The 24,203-nt window shown below is 35.8% G+C and overlaps 1 protein-coding gene across 33 annotated transcripts in view; it reads right to left on the bottom strand.

Moving 5' to 3' along the window:
* The window catches only part of RBFOX1 (RNA binding fox-1 homolog 1), a 1,156,483-nt gene that overhangs the window by 14,814 nt on the left and 1,117,466 nt on the right, over positions 1 to 24,203 (bottom strand). For 28 of the 33 annotated variants that reach the window (XM_027750821.2, XM_027750817.2, XM_027750822.2 and 25 more), the window contains one exon: positions 17,956 to 18,020. In XM_027750821.2, the coding sequence (XP_027606622.1) occupies positions 17,956 to 18,020 (65 nt within the window). Of the gene's footprint in view, positions 1 to 1,066; positions 1,120 to 17,955; positions 18,021 to 24,203 lie in introns of all 33 variants that reach the window. The other 5 variants (XM_027750818.2, XM_027750820.2, XM_027750814.2 and 2 more) reach the window with 1 other exon arrangement.

Genomic DNA, 24,203 nt, shown 5'->3' with positions numbered 1-24,203 from the left:
TGTTAAATCAGGTTTTTATTACAGAAGAACTTTTCAGATTACCACCAAAGCTGCTGTAGCTAGCATAGGCATTACTACAATTTTAGCATATTTTGGGTTTAGCTATGATTTGCTTTTTCATACATAAATGCTCTTTATTTGTTGCTATGTAGAACATTATGGCATAAACAGAAATCTCATCACCTTTCACTTATTTCTGCTAATATAAAAATCTATAAATAAACACTTCTTAACACCAACATTTTGTTTCACACTATATACCCTTTCATCCTTCAATATGAACAACTTCCATGAACTCGATTTTTTGCATAACATTATTGGCAGAATAAGTCCCATCACTATTACTATTTATATTGCCTTTTGATTTCTTATGTATAGCAATATAATACCATCCTTACCTGAATTAAGACTAAACTTGTTCAAACTCTATTGCTTAAAAGAGAGAAAATCCCTTGACATATTCAACATATTTACAAAATACCATTACCCTTTAAAGACATTATTCATTCTTCTGTACCCAAGGCTTACAACATGATAGTATATCAAGACTTTTTACTTACTAGAGAGCGATCCTCTGAAGGCACAGACCCTCTCTCCCACTATCTTATCCATAGGATAGACTTTGTGAGTGCTTTAGGGTCTGCTGTACCCTTGTGGGCATCATTTGCCCCCAAAGAGTTGAAAAGAAAATTGTTAAATCTAGAGCACTTACAATGTCCTACAAACATCTAAGCCTCTACTCTTTTCATCAGTTCTGTTTGGTTTGGCTTTTTGAAAGTCACAGTCTTGATTGCACTGCCCAGTAAGTTTTTATCAGAAGGTTTAACACATCCTTATGTACTAGGCCATATGATATTTAAACTGGACACAAAACACCAAAGTCAGCACAATAACCTAACAGCTTTTCTGTGGCAGAACCTATAGGCTGAAGCTACAAATTAATCAAACTATCCCAAAGATTTATAACTCTGGACTTTCCTATGCCTTGTCTTACGATTCAATGCAGCATGTGAAAAAGGATATTGAGACCTGGATGGATGCATCAAGAAGTATCAATGATTGTTACCTGCAGAGGTGTTACAAGAAATTTCATCTGCTGCAACGAAGACGAATTGATTTCTGCAAGAGAAGATAAAATTCACAATACTGCTTGCTGACTGGGAAATGTGCTAGCTGCCAATTGACTTGATGTTTACAGATGGGGTAGGGGAAGGGTGCTTAATTTTAATGAATGTAGCAAGAAAAAGTGTTGACGTATTTCAGTACTATAGAGTTCATAAGGATCATGAGGTAGACATGCTGGGATCTTTTAAATGAAATAATGGTGACATTTGGATATGGACTATGTACAAACTCTTGCATTGGAAGCTTCATGTTTAGTGTTACAGATATGTCAATATATTTATGAAGTCTAATAAAAATAAAACAATATATTGATATAGCTATTAAAGGGCACTACTGCAAAATATGTAAAAAGCGCTTTGGAAAAAAAAATTAAATTGCAATTTACTTTGTGCATCTGAAAGGAGGATATCAAAAGTAAAATATTTTGCTTTTTCTATGTCTAATATAACTGCAATCAGAAAATTAATTTTCTGCTATTTGTTAAAAAAAATGACATAGTATATTCTCATATACTGTCATCCAAATACATTGAAAAGTCTTTTGCAGAATCTTAGGAGAATAAGCTAGAGATATGAGTAATTTCATATAAACCTTCTCTTGCAAAATTCTTTTATAAACCAGGTAACATAAAAAGAGAAATGCTAAATACACTAATATTTCAAAATGCGGAAAACTTCCTTATGCCACAAATCCTGATTTGTCCTTTCCGAAGTCAAGGCAAACAGGATTTGGGTTAGTGGAAACCATGTTCAAGGATTAACATCGAATGATTCCTTTATATGCATATACACAGCTTCCTTGCAATGTTTTGGTGTTGTGCAGGATTAATAAAGAACCTGGGTGAAGTTTTAACACTTGGGTTCACAAGTTTTATTTGTTTTACTCCCAACTGCACAGAGCTCCTGCCTCCTGCACTGCCAGGCACATAGAGAAACTCCAACTCTCTGTTCTGCCCAGCTTTAAAATGCAAGAGCCTAATAAATAGGAGCCAGAAGGAACTAGGTCTGGCTAGTATTAAGAACTACCTGGAAAAACTTAGCTCTGCAAGCTTTAAGTACCCTGAGAATCCTACTGAAAACTATTTTGTTCAGGAGCAAACATCTCTTAGGGGTAACAAAGTCTTGAAGATTTAAACCCCAAGAGAACAAAATCTATTTTTATTACTTCACCTACAATGTATTAAAGAGAGCTGAAATTTTCATTTTGAAATCTGTGAACCTTGTTATTTAGAGGTTCACATTTTAGGGGAAAAAAACAAAACAAGGAATCTGCAATCTGTACTACAGGGACAGCACTGACTAAATCCAAAAGCAATATCTGATCACTGCCTCTGCCCTACCAGAGATACTTTTAGTGTGAACTTAGTGATCAAACTGAAGATTCTTTCATTTTCACCTGGATGTACAATTAGTAGTTTTACACTTTATTTTGTCATCTGCAACAGTTTCACAAGCTAATGAGATTTACCTTGCATGTAATACTAAAGACATGAATTAAAAAAAAAAAAAAAACAAAAACAAAGGGGGATCGATTTCACAATATAAATACAGAGCTACACTGTATTTCTTAGGTAGTATAATTTGTCACTGTATTTACTGCTATCACCTCTTGTGATAATTATATATAGAGAAAAAGTTAGAGGTTTGCCTAAAAGGGATTCAGCCAGTAGCAATGCAGACTTACCAGCTACTGTTGAACAGAAAACCCTTCTGATTAATTTCTACAAAGTTATTAAACTGCCCTCTCACCTAAATGAAAAAATCACTTCTCCTTAAAAACTATCTCTAAACAAGTTACTGAGAAACTCCTTTTTTTATCTCTGCTCAGAACAGTGGAATGAACACTGAGCCCCAGACTCTCTGTGTTCAGATGCCAAAGCACAGAATTATCTGCAAGGATAATATGCTGGGTTAGTACCTACAAAAAGAACCCAGAACACCCTGCAATTTGTCTTTTGGAATGGCAAACGTTATTGAAACTGCTCTGAAATCTTACTTTGTTTTAACCAACTCGTTAGTAATTGTCAGTAGAAAACTAATTAAAAAAAAGGAAGGAACCCAAAGTGATACCTATTTAAAAACCATCTACTATAAGCATTCCTTGTTACACTGCTTCCTAGGAAGATACTGTTTTCCCTGTGTTTTGATTTTGTAAAATTAATTTCACAACTCCATAAATAAGTTTTAAAAGTAGAAAGTTACATACTGGTCAGCATAGCATCTGTGAGAATGAAAAGACTAGATGCTGGAGTTTGATAAGCCAGTTCATTTTTATTTATAGAACTAATTAGGTGTTATTTGTAACAATTACAATAAATTTTTTAGAAGCTGGATGGCTTTAATGTTTTTATAGTGGCAGTTTTTTATTTAACTAAATTCTATACTACTGTTCACACAGACCTAGAGGGAGAACTGCTCATCAGAGGCAGCACTACACAAGTTTTCTTCCTAAGTGTGGACAACCCCAAAGTTTGCAAACGGAGTCCTTCAGAACAAAGTTGACACTCTGGTGCATCACATTCCATCTGCCTTAAAGCAGCTGGAAAGCAGACCTGGCAAAGGACACCTAACCCAGCTCAGCCCTTTGAAAATGTAGGGCTGTTCCCTTCAAAGACCAATTTTCTGCACTAACTATACTGAGTATACAAGGCTTAAAAATCTCACAAGGAAGAGATGATGAAAATTCATGACGTGTTTTAGGTCGGTTTAGTGTTCCTCATCACTGCTACACTTTTAATGATTCAAAAATGTACAAGAAATGTAAGTGGACCCAACTTTATTATACAATAAGCCCTGCTCTATTAAAATACAGAATCACTTTCATAATTTAAATTGTGTATTAACAGCAAAAGTACAGAACTAAATTTTTACTGCTCACTGGTTTATACTTCAGATGTAAAAGAACACGGATTTAAAAACTAGAAAACATTTTTTTTTTGTTTAAATAAAATTTTAAAAGTTGTTACTGGTTATAAGGGAGATTAACAGGAAAAAAAAAAATTGAAAGGATAACATGACTAACACGTTGATCTCAATGTACAATTGGATATATTCAGCCTGCTAGATACTCACACCCTGGGCTAAGTGCAATCCTTTTAAGTGCAGGACTGGCACCCTTTGGCAGTCTGAGCTCTCTGATGGAAACCCAGACAGTGTGGGTCATGAAAATGTGCTGCTGGGACTCCAAATGGCTGTGTTCCATCCCAGCAGCTACTTCCCAAGGGCAAACACTCTGCATACTATTGCTCCTCTCAAGCCTATATATCAATTCCTTATTTCTCCTAGCAAATTGAAAACTAATACGTTTTTTACCAGCATGGTAATAAAGATATTTCTAAAGTTTGAAAAAATAAATAAAATTTAAACACTTGATATGTTTCCTGAACTCAGACAAGAACAGAAGGAGAGGTCAACAAAAGTACTATTAAGTGATTTAGATGTGCTTTCTTCCTTTGGGGTAGTTATTGAACCTGCATTACACCATCTTCAGAAGGTCTGAATATGTTCTAATTTCCTCTGCTCCATTCCCTGTAGCCCCTTTGGCAGACTCCTAACAAATACTTGCCTCTGAGGCCCCACATCTGACATAAACCTCCCTGTTTTGGCACCTGCTCTTTCTCCCCAGCAGACCTTTTGCATATCCAATGCATTACGTGCTTTCTTTCTCTGTCCTTGATGCTGTGAGTTAGATGAAAACATGCCACACTGTAGCATAAAACAGGGTTTATTGTTTTTTCTGAAGCTCTTTAATCACTGGAGCCTGAGCCTTATCCTGGCTATGACTGTTTAATATACAAAACTACTTCTGTGAAGAAACCTCATGTGAATTTTTGCTTGTTGCTAAACTGCCCTAGAAAGATGCAAGCTGTGGTAGAATGGACAACAGCTTTAGGAGAGAAATCTCACTATGCTCTGTCAGCATTTCCAATCTTGGCATTATTTTTCACAGAGTAACTTCAAAGTAAAAAGAAGCATGATTTTCTACATGCATCTTTCTGTACTGCACTTTTTATTATAGAAGAGCTTTTATTACAAGATTCTTCATTAGCAAAGTTAGAGCTTATGCCCTCAGGAATGATCTTCAGTCATTATTAAACTAATATTTTGTATTGGGACAGGCATGGGGCTTGCACTATAAAACCAAGTATTGTTTGGAAGTTTTTCTGATGGCATGAGGTGGCCAGGAAAACTTCAGCTGTGAGAATCACACCCATACTCTGCAGCACCAAATTTAAAAGAGAATAACAAAATATTTTCAGGTTCAGCTTTATCACCTCACTAAAAGTAGCCTGTTCTAAATTAAAGCAGGTCACTGAATTAAAAGACTTGTATAATAGAGTATTAAACCAAAATATTTAAGCAGGTGAGGAACAGGAATTTAAGTGAAGCTCGACTGAAGTTTTTATTATATATACTATCTAGTGAAAAATATTACTAATAACAAATTACTTCAGTAAATGTTATGTACTCACAGAAATTAGGTCTTCTGGACTATCCAACTTTTTTTTTTAAAAATAAAAAAATACCATAACCTAATTTCTTCAGCCTGTTTATACTGCCACAAGTTTATTAAGAGGCCTAAGATGTTTCATAAATTTATTTTGTCAGTACTTTACTATAAAAATAGCACTTGCCCATTTTTCAAGAAGAGCTCTCTGTCACTGTCTTGCTTCACACAAGTCACATTAACTGTGCTGAAGTAGTACAGGAAAAACTTCCACACACTAATTCTAAAGCCTCCTGACCTGATACAGAAGCCACATGCATATCAACGCTGAAAGGAAGCTCAGATAAGGTCATATATGTGAAAATTAATAGAAACGTGCCAACAATTTGTAATTACTATTTGTAGCAATTACTATTTGGAATTACTAAAGCATTTTTAGCTTTTAGTTCTACAGGAATCTTTTATCTGTTTAGTCTTGACTCTCTTTTTAAATTGCTTTTAATCTACATATCCTGAGAGTTTCTAGTTTGAGGTACCTGCTATTCCAATGAAGTTGATTAGCTTTTGATGTACATGTTCTTTACATGCTCCATCAGGAAAAATTAAGTTAGAATATTATCAGCACTTCTGTCTAAGGAATATCTATGACTTCCCTTCAAACTCTTCCAAAATTCCCTTTACATTTCCCACCCTCATAAACACTAACAGCAATGATCCCAGCTACTGGAATGTTAAATAGATTCCAGAACAGTGAGTGAAATTCTGCTTTATACCATCTTCAGTACAATACTGAACTTCAGCCTCCTTCACACATGGAAAAAATGGGAATTCTCCTCACTATTATGTTGGGGTGAAAGTTTTCTTTAATACTGAAACCCTAGTAATTCAGTTAAACATTAGTACATACAACTTTTATTTAGTTTTCTACATCTAAGTAGACTTTAAAATAAAGGTCATTAGCCACTTAAGTAGAGTGGAGCTCAGAAAGAGCAGAAACTTCTAACAGATTGGGTACAGACTTGGTACAGACTCCCCCAGTGATCCTGCCTGACACATAAGAGATTTGCCTACTTTATTATTGGAAAAGTCAGAACCTGGAAGTGGAAGAGAGGAAGAGATTCAGAGAATGGGTCTCAGTTGCTGGGTTTTTATGACTTAAGGGATCCAAAAATCACAAAGCACAATTCCAGCCTAGGGTGAGGATGGACTGTCACCCTGAGTTCTGCCCCTAAAAGTTTCCATGTAGTTGTCCCAGCCTGGGAAAGGATGTACCCAGAGGGGTGTTTGCACTAGTACACATTCCTAAAAAAGCACCAACCTACCACTTTTCCCCCCTGCGCTCCTTGGCTCTGCTGCACTTCAGATGTACAGAACCTCTCCCAGCTGTGCCTTGGAAATTTATACATTTAGGTTTATATATTTTGCCCCTACAAAGGTAAAAAACCCTGTTCTTCCTGAAAGGTTGGATGACAGTTGGACTTTTCAACATTATTTATATTTCACACAGAACACACTTAAGTACAAAATCTTGACACACATCTAATTTCACCCAGCACTCCCAGAAGTTTTCAATCCCTCTCCTTGGCAATATAGAGCTTCCTTAAAATAGAAGCCATACTAAAGGTCAAGAAGGATTTTAAGAAATCAGGACTTCCCTAAAAATAATCATACTAGCTCTAGGAAATTTGAAATGAAAATAAATTATAATCCAGTAACATACAGTGATTATGCTTCATACACCTGAATTCTTAGGCTTTGCTGAGAAACTTCATAAAAGTAGACAGAAAAAATTTTGCTTAACACACAGGTGCAGACCCCCTCCCAAAAATATGGCAACTGCTGCAAACAGTGCAGAGCCCCAGAACATCACAAATTCAGATGAAGGCAAACACAACAGTGCACAAAAATTACAGCGGGAAGATTTAAACTATATTTAATCAGCTGACTTTTTCTGGTAAGACCACCATGGGATTTACAAACACAGCCAGTATTTAGAGTTCAGGGATCAGAATCTCAGCCTGTAAAATTGATGCAGCTTAACTGAAAGCATTTTCACTGGAGTTATTCCAAACTGTATTCTCCAAGGATCTGGGGCTAACTATTGAGTGTAGCAAGGATTTTTCCCAGTAGAGTTATATGTTGTACACCTAAACATTTCTCCATTATATTATTAAAGATATTATTTTTCTTTCATGCTCTAAATGTTAAGACTTTGCTGCTCTTATGAGGACTCTAATGTTGAGGGCTTTTTCACTATGAACTGTAATATAGCTGACAACTGGATCCTGCAATATTCAAGGAAGGACAAAGTTTCCCTTTAAAATCCCTTTATTAAGTCCTCCCCAACTCCCTCCTTCTGGTGTCCTAAATTTAAATATCATGGCTATCAAAGAATTTAAACTTTTTAAGATTAGCATAATAACTATAATTAGAAGGTTGATTTTTGCTATTATCATGCTTTATATTCCCATTACTGTAAGATCAAAGTACATTATCATACTCATAGCATTTGAATCACAACACAAGACAACTAAACAACTTCACAGCCATACCTTTAAGATACATTAAATGAAGTGAGAATAAAACTATAAATAATTCATGCAGTATCAAGCTTCAACAACACTAACAGTAACCAGTTTGACCTGATGTGCATCAGGAAAGTATATTTTACTTTTAGACTAATTTCTTCAATGTCAGGTTCTTTTTTTCTGCAGAACTGTTCAGCTTGTTTTTGAAAAACAGAATTGTTCTGCTTGTTCAACCTAACCACTAATAACGATGCCAAGACTAAGGGGAAGATGAGGATATTTTGCTTTCTTTGTCAAAAGGTGATGCTGTCCTGCCACCACCATTCCTGACCAGTTCACTAAATGCTCTTTTCTGAAATTTTGAAGTGGTCCTTGGAAGCAGATAAAGGAAAACCCTGCATCAAAATAAATTAATGTAGCTACCTCTGCAACTATTAGTGCACAGAAATCACTAAAGCTCATCCTCAGTGCCCAAGCAAAGGCAGCTCATCCATCTGCCCAGGCTCAGCTGCCACTCCAGAAGGTCCTGTGTCCCCTTTGCCTCCCTGGGTCTCTCTCATGCCCCTGAGTGTCTGAAATGGCACTAAATCCCTGCCTCCAGGCAGCTCAACCAAGCCCTTAATTTGCCTGCCAGGTTAGGCACCTCTGCATTGCTTCTCATTTGCGTCTGCTTTGTGCTCAGTACAGGACATTTCAGCGTGATTTAGCCAATGACAAGATGTCTCTACCATAACTCAGACTGCCAAAGACAGCAGGAGACAGAAAAGAAAAGAAATCCCTCATTAAATTTCATCCTGCCACCACTCATACAACTTCTTGCACAGGAATAATTTGTTTTAATACCAAGAAGTACTTTTGCAACTGCAAAAAGCACACCTTCAAGAAAAGAAAAAAAAAAAAAACAACCCCTAACTCTTCTGGAAACTAATGGAAATGTGCATTCCCAAAACCAGTGATATGCCTGTATTATTCCATTTATTCAGAGAGAAAACAAACAAACCAAACAAACAAAAACAAAACAAGGACAAAAAAACCTAAAGGGAAAAATGGTCAACAGAAGGTGCTTTCTCATAATTTGTATTCTCATGTCAGGCTTTCCCCAGCAGATGGGCAGGCAGTTTTTTTAGCCCTCACACTGAACTAGCTAAATAACCCATTCAAATGCTACAAGAGAGAGGCTCCTTTTAGCACAGCCTGACATTGTTGCCATAAAGCAGGTTGGAGAAAAGACAAGGTGCCCACGCTGCACACAGGGCAGACGTAATTCTGCCATGGCAATGTCTTGCATACAAACTCCCCTCCTCCCTCCTTCCATTACCCCTCAAACACTGTATAAAAAAAATTTCCAGCAAATTGATGCTGCAATTTGCAATTTAGTATTGCTGTTGCAAAAAAAAAAAAGCTTATTTTTAACCTATGTCTCACATGATAACCAGTGGAAAAATCTGTAGCCCTTTCACCATTCACGTTAAAGATCTACACATTTTATTTCCTGATTTATTTATTTTTTTAAACAGTACACAAATATACTTGGGTCTAACTCATATTACCTCCTGTATCAGTGGAATTTTTCTATGTATGATTACACTATATGTTACATCTAGTATAAATGTATTTATTATTAATAATACAGAGTCTAAAGAATGCATATTTATCTGCACAAGGAACACAGGTGATTTTTAAGTAGATCTTAACATTTTAACATGGAACCTAAAACTAATAGGTGAAATTGTGAATACAACAAAAATCCATAGTAGAATTCATACTGATCTCAGTGGCATAACTGCTCTAAAATTACTGGCCTTTTACTGTTATTAACACACTCTATGCACTTAAATTAAATATTTGAAGAAGTAGTCCTGTAATTTTACTTCAGAAGTGCTCCATGTCAGCAATGTAAATTGATGGCAGTATGACCCAGGACTGTTAAATTAAGGCTATTTTTGAAGTCTTCTAATTTATATTTGAAAATTTTGTTTATTACTGTATTTTGGACAAATTGCTCACTCTCTTTTGGGCAAAGAGTACAGCATTTTGAAGTCAGCCTTGTGTAAAGAATCAATATTTTACCTACTAAAATACATAAAAAATGTACATTAATTTCAATAGGGGATTTATTCTTTATGTAGATCACATAATCTTTAAAATAATGCCTCAAAAACATACTTTTTTATTGGTTTCTGATTTCAAAATGACTACTATGGTTTGCTAGTAACCATCAATTTAGCCACAATAAAGTCCCCTAACTCCACAGAGTTATGATTATAACTTTCTTTAGCAATTGTGAATAACAAGAGTTCTTTCCCTTTACATTATATTAAGTTTTGAATGACTTTACAAACTACTTGACAGCATGACTTTTTCATATTATAACTAAAATACCACATAAATGAAAACTTTGCCCGGATTATTTAAGAATTCATTGAAGAAACGCAAAAGGAAGTTTAGAGGCTGGTTGCTAGTTTGGTTTAAATGAAGACTTACTTTTTTTTATGCATAGATATGAAACACCCTACAGCAGTTTTCAGCAAAAACTTCTTTAGGATACGTGGGTAAAAGTTCTATTCCCATTCCTGCTGTATTCTTACAATCTCATGTTTGCCCCAGGTGGGTTCTTAGAGTATTAGAAACTTGACAAGCCCAAAGGTATGTGAAAAAAAATTCTATTTAAATACCTAATCAAATGCTTTAGACTCCTTTGAGGTGGGAAACGCTACAGTAAAAACATGCAAGAGTGTAAATTGCCTCTTTCTTGATTAATTTCTCCAACATTGTTATTTAAAGTTTGTTCTTCTAATACTTCCTCACCTTGCCTGGAGCACATTGCAAATTACATGGCTAATCCATACAGACCATATCCATGTCATTCCACTTTTCATTAATAACATTTCACTCCTTCATCTTCTCTCTGACTCTCCCACAATGCTCTTAATTCCTCCTCGGTTTTAAAGCACTCAGGTTGACAATACTTAGAGCGTGTTCTAATCTGCCTCTTCGTGGTCTATCAAGTCAATGATCTGAGAACTAAAAAGTGTATAATTAGCCCCTGACATGTCCAAAGGAACTGTTATGGTCTATCATGTCACAGGCATTGACCCAATAGACTGTAACAGTTTTGGTCTGTTGGATTAGGAATCAATGTTTTAGTAACTCCCTAACACCGTATTTATCCAGTCTGCTGAATACAACCCTCAGAAATATTTTAAAGCCACGTTTTCTTCCAGTACCCTCTGAGAGCAAAGTCCATGTGATCAAGATATGAGATAAACCCTACTTTAAAAATATTAACCACTCCTTTTTTCTCCTCTTTTAGAGAAAAAGTATGCACGAAAATTCCTCAAATGAATATATTCACAATCATAGTTATTTACTACCAACTTTTATGTTAAAGTAAGAAATTCCCGAGTTAAAAGTCATGCTACATAACCTGATATAGGTTGGATCTGTTAAACAAAAAGCAAGAGAGGACACTGAAGATGATGTGTACAGAAGAGGTGCCCTGATTTTGGTTTTGGAACATGATAAGCATTTAGCAGCTCTTGCTGTGTTCAAGGAGAAACTGGAAGCAAAGGTACTGAGCACCTTAAGTTTGCAGCACTTGAGGAAGCCAGGGATGGAAATCTAGGTTTAAGTGTACCTCTACTTTCTCTCCCAATTTTTTCTTCATGATTTCCAGCATGGATGTCAAACCAGATCTTACACTCATAGCCAAGCCTTTCCTTGTATAGGGGGATTCTTAAAATATCCCTCAAGATTACAATGAAGGAGAACGGAGATTACAGTTAAGAGAAGCAGAAGGAGGGTATGAGGGGAACAAGCTCTGACAGGATAAAAGTTTAATAATTGGTGTTTACCATAACTCTTGGCAGTACCACTAAGCTTTTTCACTACTGTATCACCTCAGTTTTGAACTAGTGGAGTGGTTTTAATAGTTCCATGGGTATTACATGAATAGTCACACTGCACACAGATGAATCAAGCCTTCAGAGTATCAGTAAACACATTAATTCCACTGAGTATTAGAGAATTGTATCAAAATACCAAAGCAGCTTTCTAGAATTGGTAGAAGATTATATTTTTATGAAATGTAATTGCTTGCAATGTTTTCCTACATTGATATGACTCACTGTGTCTCCCCAAAAAGCACTATATCTACCATATTCTAGAATGAACCATGTTTCAATCATTGGAAAGTACTGTATACAACACATTTTTATTTCAGGAAATTCCTATTTCAGGAAGTTCCTTACTACATCAAAATCCCTGCTCACAGAATTTCAAACTCTTTATTTTTTTTTCTACTACATTTTCATTATTGAGAATCACCCACTTTTACTTTCTAAACTCATTCACTAAAAGGTACTGTTATGGTTAGAGCATGAGTCATATACTCTATTTATTCCCAAAACTGTGATCTGAAGGATGAATATGGATCATGAAATATTAACATGATGACAGTGACCTACTAGTTTACCACGGATCAGACAGACAAAGTCTAATAGGCAGATGGCCAAAGCCATTACCTCTCTGTAACAGCCAAGTGAATGATTTGATTTGTATTTGCAATAATAGGGAATAAACAAGTTTTAGCTACCATCCGGGATATCCAGGAAAAAAGCTAGACCAATCAAACATCATCACATCAAACCTAAGCATTTACAGAAGAAAATTATTAAATATATGCTCCATTGTTGCTGTTACAAAAGCTAAACAAAGCCTCTGTACCTGGTCAAGGATGCTAACCGAGCCTTTCAAAATTTGAGTAGCCTAGGATATGGGTAATACAATTCTTGTTTATGGACCATCTTGTCCCCCAAACCTTTCCATTTCTCAAGATTCCACTGGTATAGCAAAATTCAAAAAGCTCTGAAGACTCCAGCTGGGAGTAGAAGGGTAAAGTTATCACTATATTCTAATTTTTTTTCTTTTCTAACCTGATTCATTTAGAAATTAAAACTGTGTATAGAGCTTTTTCTCCTAAATCTTAGAAAGTAGAGTCATGAAACGAATGAAGCACTACATGTTAAAATATTTATGCTTCTATAAAATTATTTAATGGAAAATTAAATTCTGGCTGAAGATGTTATTATATTTTATATGCACTCAAAATCTTATTTTTTAGTATATATCTCTAGGAAGATCCTCAATAAGATAAAATAATTTGAATAAAACTATAGTGGTTTTCATTGTTTATTCATGAAATAGAAGATCCTATAGTCTACAATATATTTTAAAAAAACAGCTAGAGAAGCTCATATTTTGTATTTTGTGTATTTTTATTCTTCATTCTAAGTTCTCATTCTTTAATGAGTATGTTTCCAATTAAATCAAATCTGTACCTATTCTATTTTAGGATGATCTGACGACAAATATCAAGTATTACTCTCAACTACTTGCCCAAAGAGAACTGGAAAATATATTAAACTCTAACTCAGTAAAAGCTACTACTTTGACAAAACTGAATAATACACGTAGTCATGTTAAAAGTGTAAATTACTGGAATGTCAGGATTTTACCAGGAGTAAGATTTCAGATCTGGAATATACATAATTTCCATATGACAAAACCTCTTCTCTCAAATTCCATATAAAATCCTAGGTATGACCACAGAACATGTAACACAAACTGATAGTGGAGGAAAAAAATAAAATATATTTTATACTACAAAGTGCTATGCGCAAAATATTTTGGAATATGCCTTTTTCTTTTTTTAAAAAAATAGTAGGAAAAAAAAAAAATCAGCTTCCAGTGATGAGGGATCTAATCCAGACAACAAAGAAGTCAATGGGAATCTTCCCATTGTTTGGAGTGAGGTTTAAATTTGTATCAGGAGAAGGGAATTATGCTGAGAGCACAATCCCTGGGTACATCTGTGTGTGTGTGCATGTGTGATGGATGGGGAGTGTGTGTGTATATATGGATGGACAACCATACATATATAAACACACAGCTCTGGGCACAGGGGGAGCAAGCAGCACAAGGGGGATGATCTGCCTTTCACACTCACTGCTCTCAGGGGTTTGCTTTATCACACTACCACAGACACTTTCATAAATATTGCTGACAAAGTTGATATGCAAGAAAGGAACATATTTCGTACTCGGATCGAAGATGCAATAATCAAATCATAGAACACAAAACCAATAGCCAATCAATGTGAATAAGTCTGCCCATAGGCTTAATTCAAGCAAGCCATTCACTGAGCTATGTGATGGATCTGTCAAATCCAGTACAGCATTACAGACATACCAGCAACACCAAGTGAACATGCAATGACAAAATGACAATACGCCCCACTGCCATGCTTTGACTTGTTCTACCTCATGAATATAAAATTTGATGACTTGGCTAGTTTCTCTTACTTTAGACTTGGACAGAAATCTAACAACTTTTTTTATTATTTTTTTAAATATATTGAATGAAAGATGAATAAAAGCTGTACAAATATTTTACTGACGTCTGATTTAGTGTCTTTTGCACATCCTTACAATTGTTGTTTCCAAATGTGCTCAGTTTAAAGAGTTTAGCAGGCAAAGCTCCAGACTGGTGAAGAACATATATAGATCGATAGGTCCCCTTTTAGCAGTTATACTAGTTGGAAAACTTAACAGAAATATTTTAAATCTTGGCAAGTTAAACATGATTTTTCCTTGATCCACTTATGCAAAGACCTTCAAATCTTTAACTGCAATTTAGTATGATGATAGATCACATGGTATCAAAATTCAATTCTAAATGTTTTTGAAGTTATATTCAGCTATTGCACTGCCTCAAAAATAAAACAAAATGGACCTGTTTCCTTGGTGGGTTTGATCCTAAGAAATGACTGGAGGGATCTGCAAGGTCTACCTCTGTTGTGAAATTGGGTTTATGAGCACATGACCTGTCTTAACAAATACTTCGGGGTTTGCATTGATTGGTTCAATGATATTTCCTTGCCACCTGATTCTTCTCTATATATCTGTTCCTTGCCTATTTCCAGCAACATTTCCAACTGTGACAAACAAGGATACCATTGCATTTCTTCACATAGAGCCCTCTGACAGTGATCATTATCCATTGACTTGGTGTATTGATTCTGGAGTCCCAAATCTTTCTGTTAACCTTTATTTTTAATTTACCAAAACATGTCTCCAATCTAAAGATTTCCTCTTTCCATCTCCTGACTTAAGAAGCATTTCAAATATGGAACACTGCCATTCATCCTGTATATGAGTGGTGATCAGAAAAATAAGGCTTTTCTTACTTTTTAACTTACTATGAAATAGTATTTCCAGGATATGTCACTGCTTCAATAGTAAATACTCACTAGTTCTCAATTAATTTCTCTGGTCATTATTTTTTAATGTAAACAATAAATATAGCTCAAGTGTAATTAAATTAAACAGGGGTTCAAATGAACACTAAATAAGTGTATAAGGAGATATGGAATCTTCAGTGTTGTCAGAGGAGTGCAGATGATTATTACATTGAGAAGATAGAAGCAGTTGTACTGAACTATATTCCAGCACTTTCAATATTAGTAATTTCACAAAAGTTCCTAAATTAAATTCATTTAAAAAATGAACGAAAAGTTAATCAAATTAAACAAACTGCAGTTGTGAGTAATCAGAGGTATCCATGTTTGCACATAGTTTCCCACATGCAAAGAAATGTTTGAGCAGATTGTTATTTGTTTTGTTGTCTATGCTAGTTTTGGGATTCTCTCATAAGGAAATTCAGTTACGAGATTTGTAATTAAGACAAGAAAGGTATTCATTTGGGGGAAGCAGATCGAAGATGAGGGTTAACCACGTTTAAAACGAGAAGCTAAATTAAAAAAATCCAAAAGATGTAAAATTAATTTCAGATATTTAAAATTATGCAAGCAAAGACAGGTTATTACAATTCTAATTAGACACAGAGTGTATCTGAAAATTAGACAATTTTTTCAGAAAAATAATTAAGGATTGTAACAACTGCATTATTACTGATTCCATCTCAAGCTTCCTTTACATCATTTAAGAGCACTATCTTCCTAAACAAATCCTTTACCTTTTTTGGCAGCATAACTCTTTGTGATGTTGACTCCCTGCCATTGCAGAACATGTGACCAACTGATATTTTATGTTCCAGCATTTGATTTCTTTTATGAGAAGGTACATTGATTCATAATTAAAGCATTTAAAAGTCATCTTGGTATTTTTCAGTTTCTCTAAATAATGTATAGGTTTAATTCATAGGAATAAACACCCTATAAAATGATCCAGGGACACCTGAGCTGGCAAAACCTGACTAACCACAGGAGGTTATTTATAATTGTGTCCTTTTGGTTTAGTAAGATTTTTTAGAAGGAGGAGTTTGGTTTGCATTATAAGCTCACAGAAAAATATTAGAGCTGCAACATGCTAACACACCTTTGTGGAAATGAAATGAGACTATTGAGTAGCACTTCACCTGGGCAGGTTATCCTAAGTAGAAACAGTACATTGCAAACAAAGTGCATCCAGCACAAATCTAGTTGATAATTACTGACCCAAAATTAATAGAAAGTAGCTTGCTTACCTGTCTGACACAGCATGCCTCAGCCATACATGCAAATTATTTTATTCACATAACTTTAAGAAATATATCTTCATTACCCAGAATAATAAGCACTTGAAAGGCAAATATGCATGCACAGCATTGTAACATTCATACCATGGGACTTTGGTCTAAAAATACAGAATCCATGAACAGCACTTCAATCTAAGAAATTGTGCACTAAAATTTCTTGATCTCTTGATTTCTTTAAGAAGAAGAAACATTTATAGCATTGTCTAATTTAGCATCTAAAGAAATTTTTCAGTACATATTGAAGACTTGAGAAATTATTTCCATGATTCCAAGGGAAAATTTTCTTATATCAGGTACTGAGAAGTGTGACCTTACTTCTCGCTGCTATCAACTACATGTGTGTTTCTGTCTGTCATGATATATATCCTCCCTTTACAACTGTACACTCTCCAAGTACTTGAAAATCATTAGAGATAGAATAGATTTTAAAGGTACAATTTGTGAAGAAAACATAGGATATTCTCCCTTCTCATTTCAGAAATCATGCCCACACACTGCAAAGACTTAATTTTATGCAGTTTGACAAAATCCTATTCCTACTGAAGTCAACAGCAATTCAGACATTGACTTCCAAAGGTTCCCAATTTTCATCTTTCAAGAAGACACACTAATATATGTGACATTGCTCTCAGTTGATAGAAGTTAAGTCTTTGCATGTGCAGATTTTAATAATGTTTCTTTTCTGATCTTATTTCCACTAAATGCGGTTTATATTTTGAGGATAAAAATACAGAGCAAAAGAAGAAAAAAACATGTTTTTTTTCAGTATTGAAAAAAAAAAATCTAATGCCTGGAAAGAAAGCAAATGGAAAAAAATATTGTTTTGCATTGGATAGTTCAAGCTTAGACACAGTTCATTCTCAATTTCCACTGACTAAAACAACGTCAATGAGAATTGAGGGCACTCAATAGGTTCAAGGTTCTAAATCAACTGAAATAATACTCCTTAGACAAATAATGATCTTTAGCAGCAGACCATCATGAATCTGTACATATATTTATCTACATTGTACAAGGGTCACAGATGTTAACTGGATGATCCACAGCTTGGCAATGTGCACATCTCATGCCTGATTCTCAATTAAGGCCTAAAATCTCTCAATTTGTGGCTATTCATGGATTATAATAAAACAGCCTGCTTTAGATATCACAATTATCTGCAGAGCAACAAGACAGTTATGAGACTTCAACAAGGCAGATTTATAGAATCATCTTCAACTTCCACTGGTCAAATATTGATGAGCAGGAAACGAGGTCTTACCTGTCACTGTAGGCAGCTGCAGTGGCAGTGGCAGGCTGGGCATACCGGTAGGCAGCATAACCACCCTGAAACACAAACTCACGCTCTAACTGGGTTGCTACAGCACCTTAAATAACATTTTGCAAAATTTAACAACAGCTGAAAGAGTACTGTCATGCTGCAATTCAGCTGAGGGGTTAAAATGCGTAGGAAATAATTCAGGGCAACGTCAAGGAAATATTTCAGTGAATCGTTAAATAAAATTTTTCACCACCAACTTTTAAGATTTGTCCCAGAGATCAGGAGAAAGCTATGAACTCTGATGATGAACATAAGGCTTTTTTACAAGGCAACACTGTAAGTTTTCAAGTAGTAATTGTTCTTACAAACAAGGTGTATGTATATTCATACAGCAACGCCGAACTTAAAAGACAAACTCAGCTAATAATCAATTCTTTTTTAGTACAAAATATGATTTATCATGCCTGGCTGATTAAACCTATGAATTTGTGCACTCAATTAACACTTAATGTTACATAGGTTTCCAATTTATACATAAAATTATAATGAAGAAGCAAAATTCTCTTCTTCCATGAATTAACATTCAGTTGTATGTAACAGTAATTCCAGCTGTTCAATTAAGCAAACAGGACAAACAAACACACATTGGAAAGGAATTGTGTGCAGTGATGCATTGATTATCAAACTGTGAAAACAGCACAGCTTCCTGTTCAATGGACCACGGTGTTATATCAACCATTTCAAAATGATCTCAGCATGCCAATTAACAGGCACAGCCCAGCTCTGCAGATAACACAAACACGATTTACGTCCCAATTACAATTCTCCCCCCATCGCCCTCTGGGACAGGGGGCTCTTGTGGTGCCTTCCCCACCTACCCCCACCTTAACAAAGAGCTGAATAGGACAGTATCAGCTCGCTCAGCTTTGAATAAAATTCACTCTTTTGCTGAAGTGTTCGCTTTAATAGATTGATTTCTTTTTTCTCTTTTTCCTTTTTTTCTTTTTTGGAAGGCTGCATTCACCCAAGATATTCTGCTGAAGCACGAAGAATAGGCCACGATGTGTCAGCCTTTACTGTAACAGTAGTACATCGTCACTACAGCAACTTTTGTGGGGTTTCTATTTGGATTTTACAAATCAAAATTCGCTCTTTGCAGAAAAGCAATTTCAGCCACTTTTACAAGCTACTTCCCCTTCCACCACCGTGCTTGGCAGAATCGCTTTCATCCCTAACACGTGTAAACCTTCGTGGCTTTGAAGATTTGAAGCAGGTTGGGTTTGGAAATCAGTCGTTCAGTCGATAATGCCACATCACCCCGAGAATAAACATAAGTTTTACATATCCTGGCAGCTCATTAGGAACTCCAGGCTTTGAATTGTCAGCTCACTTGAGGAACGCTCTTCCTGATTTTTTTCAAGCGCTCCCACAGAGAACAGGACATTTCCCTCCCTGCTCCCGGTCAGCTCCCTGCCAGCAGCAATTGTGTCACACAAGCTCTGGAATCAGGCAGGAATAAGGATTTCATAATACCCCATGTGCTCCCTCCTTTGCAGGGAGCTGCTCCTCTGAGCACACACAGAGGCAGCGAGACAAAACGCTTTCTCATTTCAGATCATTTGATTTTTATAAACCAATAGAAGGCTATTACTGCCAAAAAATGTATAATAGGCACATATTGCTTGCAGGTATGTGCATACAGGATGTCAAATAATGTCACCAAGTGCAAACTGAGGCAATAAACAGCGAGGCTGAGGGAAGACAATGCAGGCTGCTCACTTGGTCTGGCCTCTGCCACAGGGAGAAAGGTGAGAGATGATACAAATTTATCTGTTCTTCCCTCCTGGTTTTTGAGTGCTAAATATAGCATTTTTCCCCTTTTTCTTTAATTTTTTTCCCTGAGTGCTGATATGAGGGAGCACAAATTCTAAAAGCACGAGGAAGATATTAAACTTGTTTTCATGATCCAGTCCTGACAATGTGTAGCAGACTGCAGGTCAATCTGCAGTATGACATGATTTTATTCACCACGTGTGGGACTCCCTCACTTGCCCTGCTGTCCATTCCTAAAACAACTGACTTGAAAGTGAGAGCCACTCCATGTCAACCTAACTATGCACATCACTGTGATATGGAATTGAGAGCAGGCCACCACGAGCAGCTCTGAATCAGGCAAAAATGAGACAGGCTGTTCACATATCAGCTGCTCGGGAATCTGCAGCTGGTGGCCTCTGTGAGGGTTGGTTTTCTTTCCTTTATTTAACTATCCCCCCAAAAAACTGGTCAGTCTGCAATGACAGACCCTTTCTTGCTGCCTAAACATAGGTGCTACATTCCTTTTATGCCTGCATTTTGATTTGCTTTCATCAAAGGATGTCTGCTGAACAGTGAAGCTTGACTCTGAACTTTTATTAAGACGTTTTGGATTCAACCGTTTGACATTTGTGAGAGCCCTGGAAAGAATGAGTATAAAGCAATACAAATAAAAAGAGATTGAAGGTATTGAATTTGCCTGAATTCTCTGGAGAACTAAAATGCAGCATGAATTTGGGTGCCAGGAAAAATATAATCCCCTACCATCCCATGTCATGAACTCATAATTTTAAAATGAGCTGTCATAAATTACACATTAGAACCTGCTTAAGGAAATTATTTTTATGGGGCTTGGTTTCTGCAGTTTTGGGGTCATACTAAGTTTTCTTATTGTTTTACTTCAATTACTTCAGATAATTTTTCACTGCAGGACCAAAATACTTGGAGGTAGACTTTGCATTGGGAATTGGGATGGGAATCTGATTCAAACCCCTGAACTCAACTTCTGAGACAAGTTCTACTTTACATTTTTTCTTGAATTTTGAACTTAGCTGATATCTTAGATGAGGAATACACCAGTAAACTTCACTACATACACGTCTCTTGAGTAACATTAAATATTTATCTTCATGCCTTAGACTATATTACAAAATAAAATATTTACAACAAAATTATGTAATAATTACATAATAATAAACAACAATTTTTGCTTCTTATGTATTAGAAATGTTTTAGGAATGTTTTGTCCTCCCTCAGTCTGTACATTTATACAGTAAGTACCTGACTGTTATGCTTTGAATTATTATTTTGAAAATTCAGCTGAAATAACGAATTCAGACAATATAATGAAAAAATGTCTGTCTCATCTGTGCTCCCATATTTGCTACTTCCAAAGCAATGATAAAACAGTGTTACAACAGCTTAAGTAGTTTTAAAAAATAAGAATAGTTTCACTACACTACACAAATCACAATCTGTGAATAAATGCAACTGGTGGACTATTTTTGTAATTTATACACACAGAATCCATTTTCTCAACATAATTATTGGAGTATTAGTATGATTTTACAAGAGTCTACATTCAGCACAACGAGGCTTTTCCATCAGTCACTGTGTCACACCTGTGGTAACTTATTGCCAAACACAGGCTCTTGCAATCCTGCTCTATAAAGAAACAGAAATGGGATGATTTGAATGAGTAAGGGAAGAAGGATGGAAAGAAAGATGCAGGGAAGGAATTTAGGCAAATTCCCCAGAGCAACTCATTGTAATTTTCCTCTCCACATTTTATATATGTCTGTGGCTCGGGCAAACAGGAAAAGAGCAGTGGGATCCATCAAAGAGCAGGAGCCAATTGTTACAGAGAAATCTTAATCAAGTTTAGAAAGAAATCACCCACATTTTAGGTAGGATTTGATAAAATGAACAGAAAATTAAATGCAGCTGAATTTTTAAATAGTGTGTCTGTATCTGCAGTAAGAGTCATTTCCACAAAAACAAGTTATACAAACAGACATCTGTAGGTTATAAAACCTCGTATACATACGTGCACCTCCTCCTAATACAACTAAATTATTTTTTTGTGTGATCTTAGATGTACTGAATGTTGATTGTATATGTTCAAACTGACTCTAAATGATTGATATTTTTGGTTGTTTTTTCCTGTTACGAACATTTTTAAAATTTTATATGAATTTTGAGATTTAATTTTCCTCAGTTTTTATTTCCAATACTTCCTTTCACTCAAGGATCTCAAAGCATTTTGTGAACATAAATTAATCAAGGTTCCAAACCTTCTCTAGTATTGAGAATTATGCCTGCCTTATTAGCAACAAACAGAGGAATGATATTAAAAAATTACATGAATTATACCCAGCACTGCAGGATACAGAAGTTGCCCTTTCCTTTTCTTCCACTCATATGGTGTTAAGGTTTAAAAAAAAAATTTGTTCTGCTCATGGAGTAAAACTTTGGAAGAATTAAAGAGAAACAATCCACCAGCTCTTTGTGCTGGCTCAAATTTTGGAGCAGGGCTGTGGTAAACATTTGTGGTATTTCTATATCATGTTCCCAGAGGTATTTGCTGCCTCAGAGAAGCTCTTGGTAATGTATCCAAGCAGACACCACCTGCATTAATTCCAACCAAATACAATCACCAGCACTGGTCTGGCATTTGTACTGTTTATATCACAAATAAAGATGAGAGATGAAAAGACATTTCATCCCTAGATATCCAAACTTTTTAAAAGGTATCAAGGAGTGTTCCAGCACGTAGAGAACTGGAAGGAACAACTCACTGCTCCCGGGAGACTCTTTTGCCCTTGGAAAAGTCATTTCTCCACTTCTCGTTCTGGTTCTGTGAGTTCCATTTACAAAACACAACAAATCTTTGGTACTTGAAAGAAAAATTTGAGTGCTATCAGCAGATCCTTGCTTTTCACATCAGAACAGGGCCTTCCAGGGAGCCTGATGGACTTCTACCTGAGGTCAAGGGAATGTTGCTCAGGTAACTATACCTCTTTTCCCTTGGGAATCAAGCAAGTGCTCCACCCTCAACACCATCCTAGTTTTGAGCTAAAGGTGGTGGCAGCAGCTATTGGAAGGCTTGTCCCATACCCCTGATCTGCCTTATTCTTGCTCAGCAGCTCACACAGAAAAAAAAAATAAAAAATCTTAAACCTCTGTATGAGTATTTTGTCGTGGACTTTTGCCAGCTGCAGTATCACAGGTCAGGAACCCTGAGAGCAGGTTGGAAAATCTTGCAGTGAACAGTGAGCCCGACCAAGGGACATGGTTAAACAAGATCACCACCCAGGGGCTTCTGTAGCTGGTGGGGACAAGGCTTGGAAGGTTCTCGTGTTTCTGAGCCTTCCCACGTCTTAGGGGTGGACTGAAGAATGACATGCTCTGGAAACATTCTTTATGACAATGGTAAAAAAAGAAAAATAACAGATTTAAGATAAAGCAGAGCAAAAGTGCAGAGTTATTATTCTAACTGAATATTTCTGAGTCTGTTACTATTTTTGCTTGATTTTGTGGAGCGTATTTTCTTATTTTCACAGGTGCCAATCTTCATCTAAGAACTTCTATATTTGCTGGCAGGCAACTTTAATTCTCTTTTAATGACTTTTTCTCTTAGTGAATCAATACTTAATTTTAAAAGGTCTTCCTTACTTCCTAATAATCTCCTTTATTTTTCCTACTCAAAGGCACATTTAAAAAGGGAATTCAATAGCTCAGCTATTTCAGAAGCATTATTACATTCCATATAGAATTATATGAAATACAGAATATATTATATTACATCTAGAATCATGGCTGTTGATTTTTCACTTTAGACTGTACTTTCCACTTATTTTTATATTCTTATTCTCTTCTGTTCTACTGGTTAGTATTAAGCAACTCTAGACATTGGCTGTTCTTGGTTCACTATCCAGTTTTTACCCAACCAGTATCTTTTTGTGTCTTCCTTCCTTCCTTTCCCCTAAGTTGAACCACCAAAGGCTATGCTGATAGCTAGTTATGCAATATTGCTGTTGGTACTCAATGTAATCAGAGCAGGATGAAACCCACTTTGATATACTCATTAATGCATATTTTTGATCTGGCTTTTCAGTACTGTGTGCCTTTTGTTTTGCTTTCTGTGGTATTTTTAAGGTTCTTTTCTCCCCAATCTACTGTTAAACCCTATATTGTTTAAATGTTTTTTTTTATTCACAGAGCATTTTTCCTTTCACAAAGCTTCAGCTTTGCACTTAAAATGAAAAGCTGAGTAGAACTATGCCATAAACAATTGGGATTTAATAAATAACTCAGTCTGCTGCAAACTACTACACTAAGAACTAATACTCTGTGAATTGTAAGGTTTCACTTGATTTATGCCAGTTCTTTCTATCTGTCTCTCCCTCCCCTGCAAACGTTTTATATGCAAGACA

The sequence above is a fragment of the Pipra filicauda genome, unplaced genomic scaffold (assembly GCF_003945595.2).
Source record: "Pipra filicauda isolate LSUMZ 115617 unplaced genomic scaffold, ASM394559v2 scaffold73_size2923735_pilon, whole genome shotgun sequence".
Taxonomy (NCBI): domain Eukaryota; kingdom Metazoa; phylum Chordata; class Aves; order Passeriformes; family Pipridae; genus Pipra; species Pipra filicauda.
The sequence above is the reverse complement of the archived record's forward strand: the minus strand, read 5'-3'. Positions and strand labels throughout refer to the sequence as shown.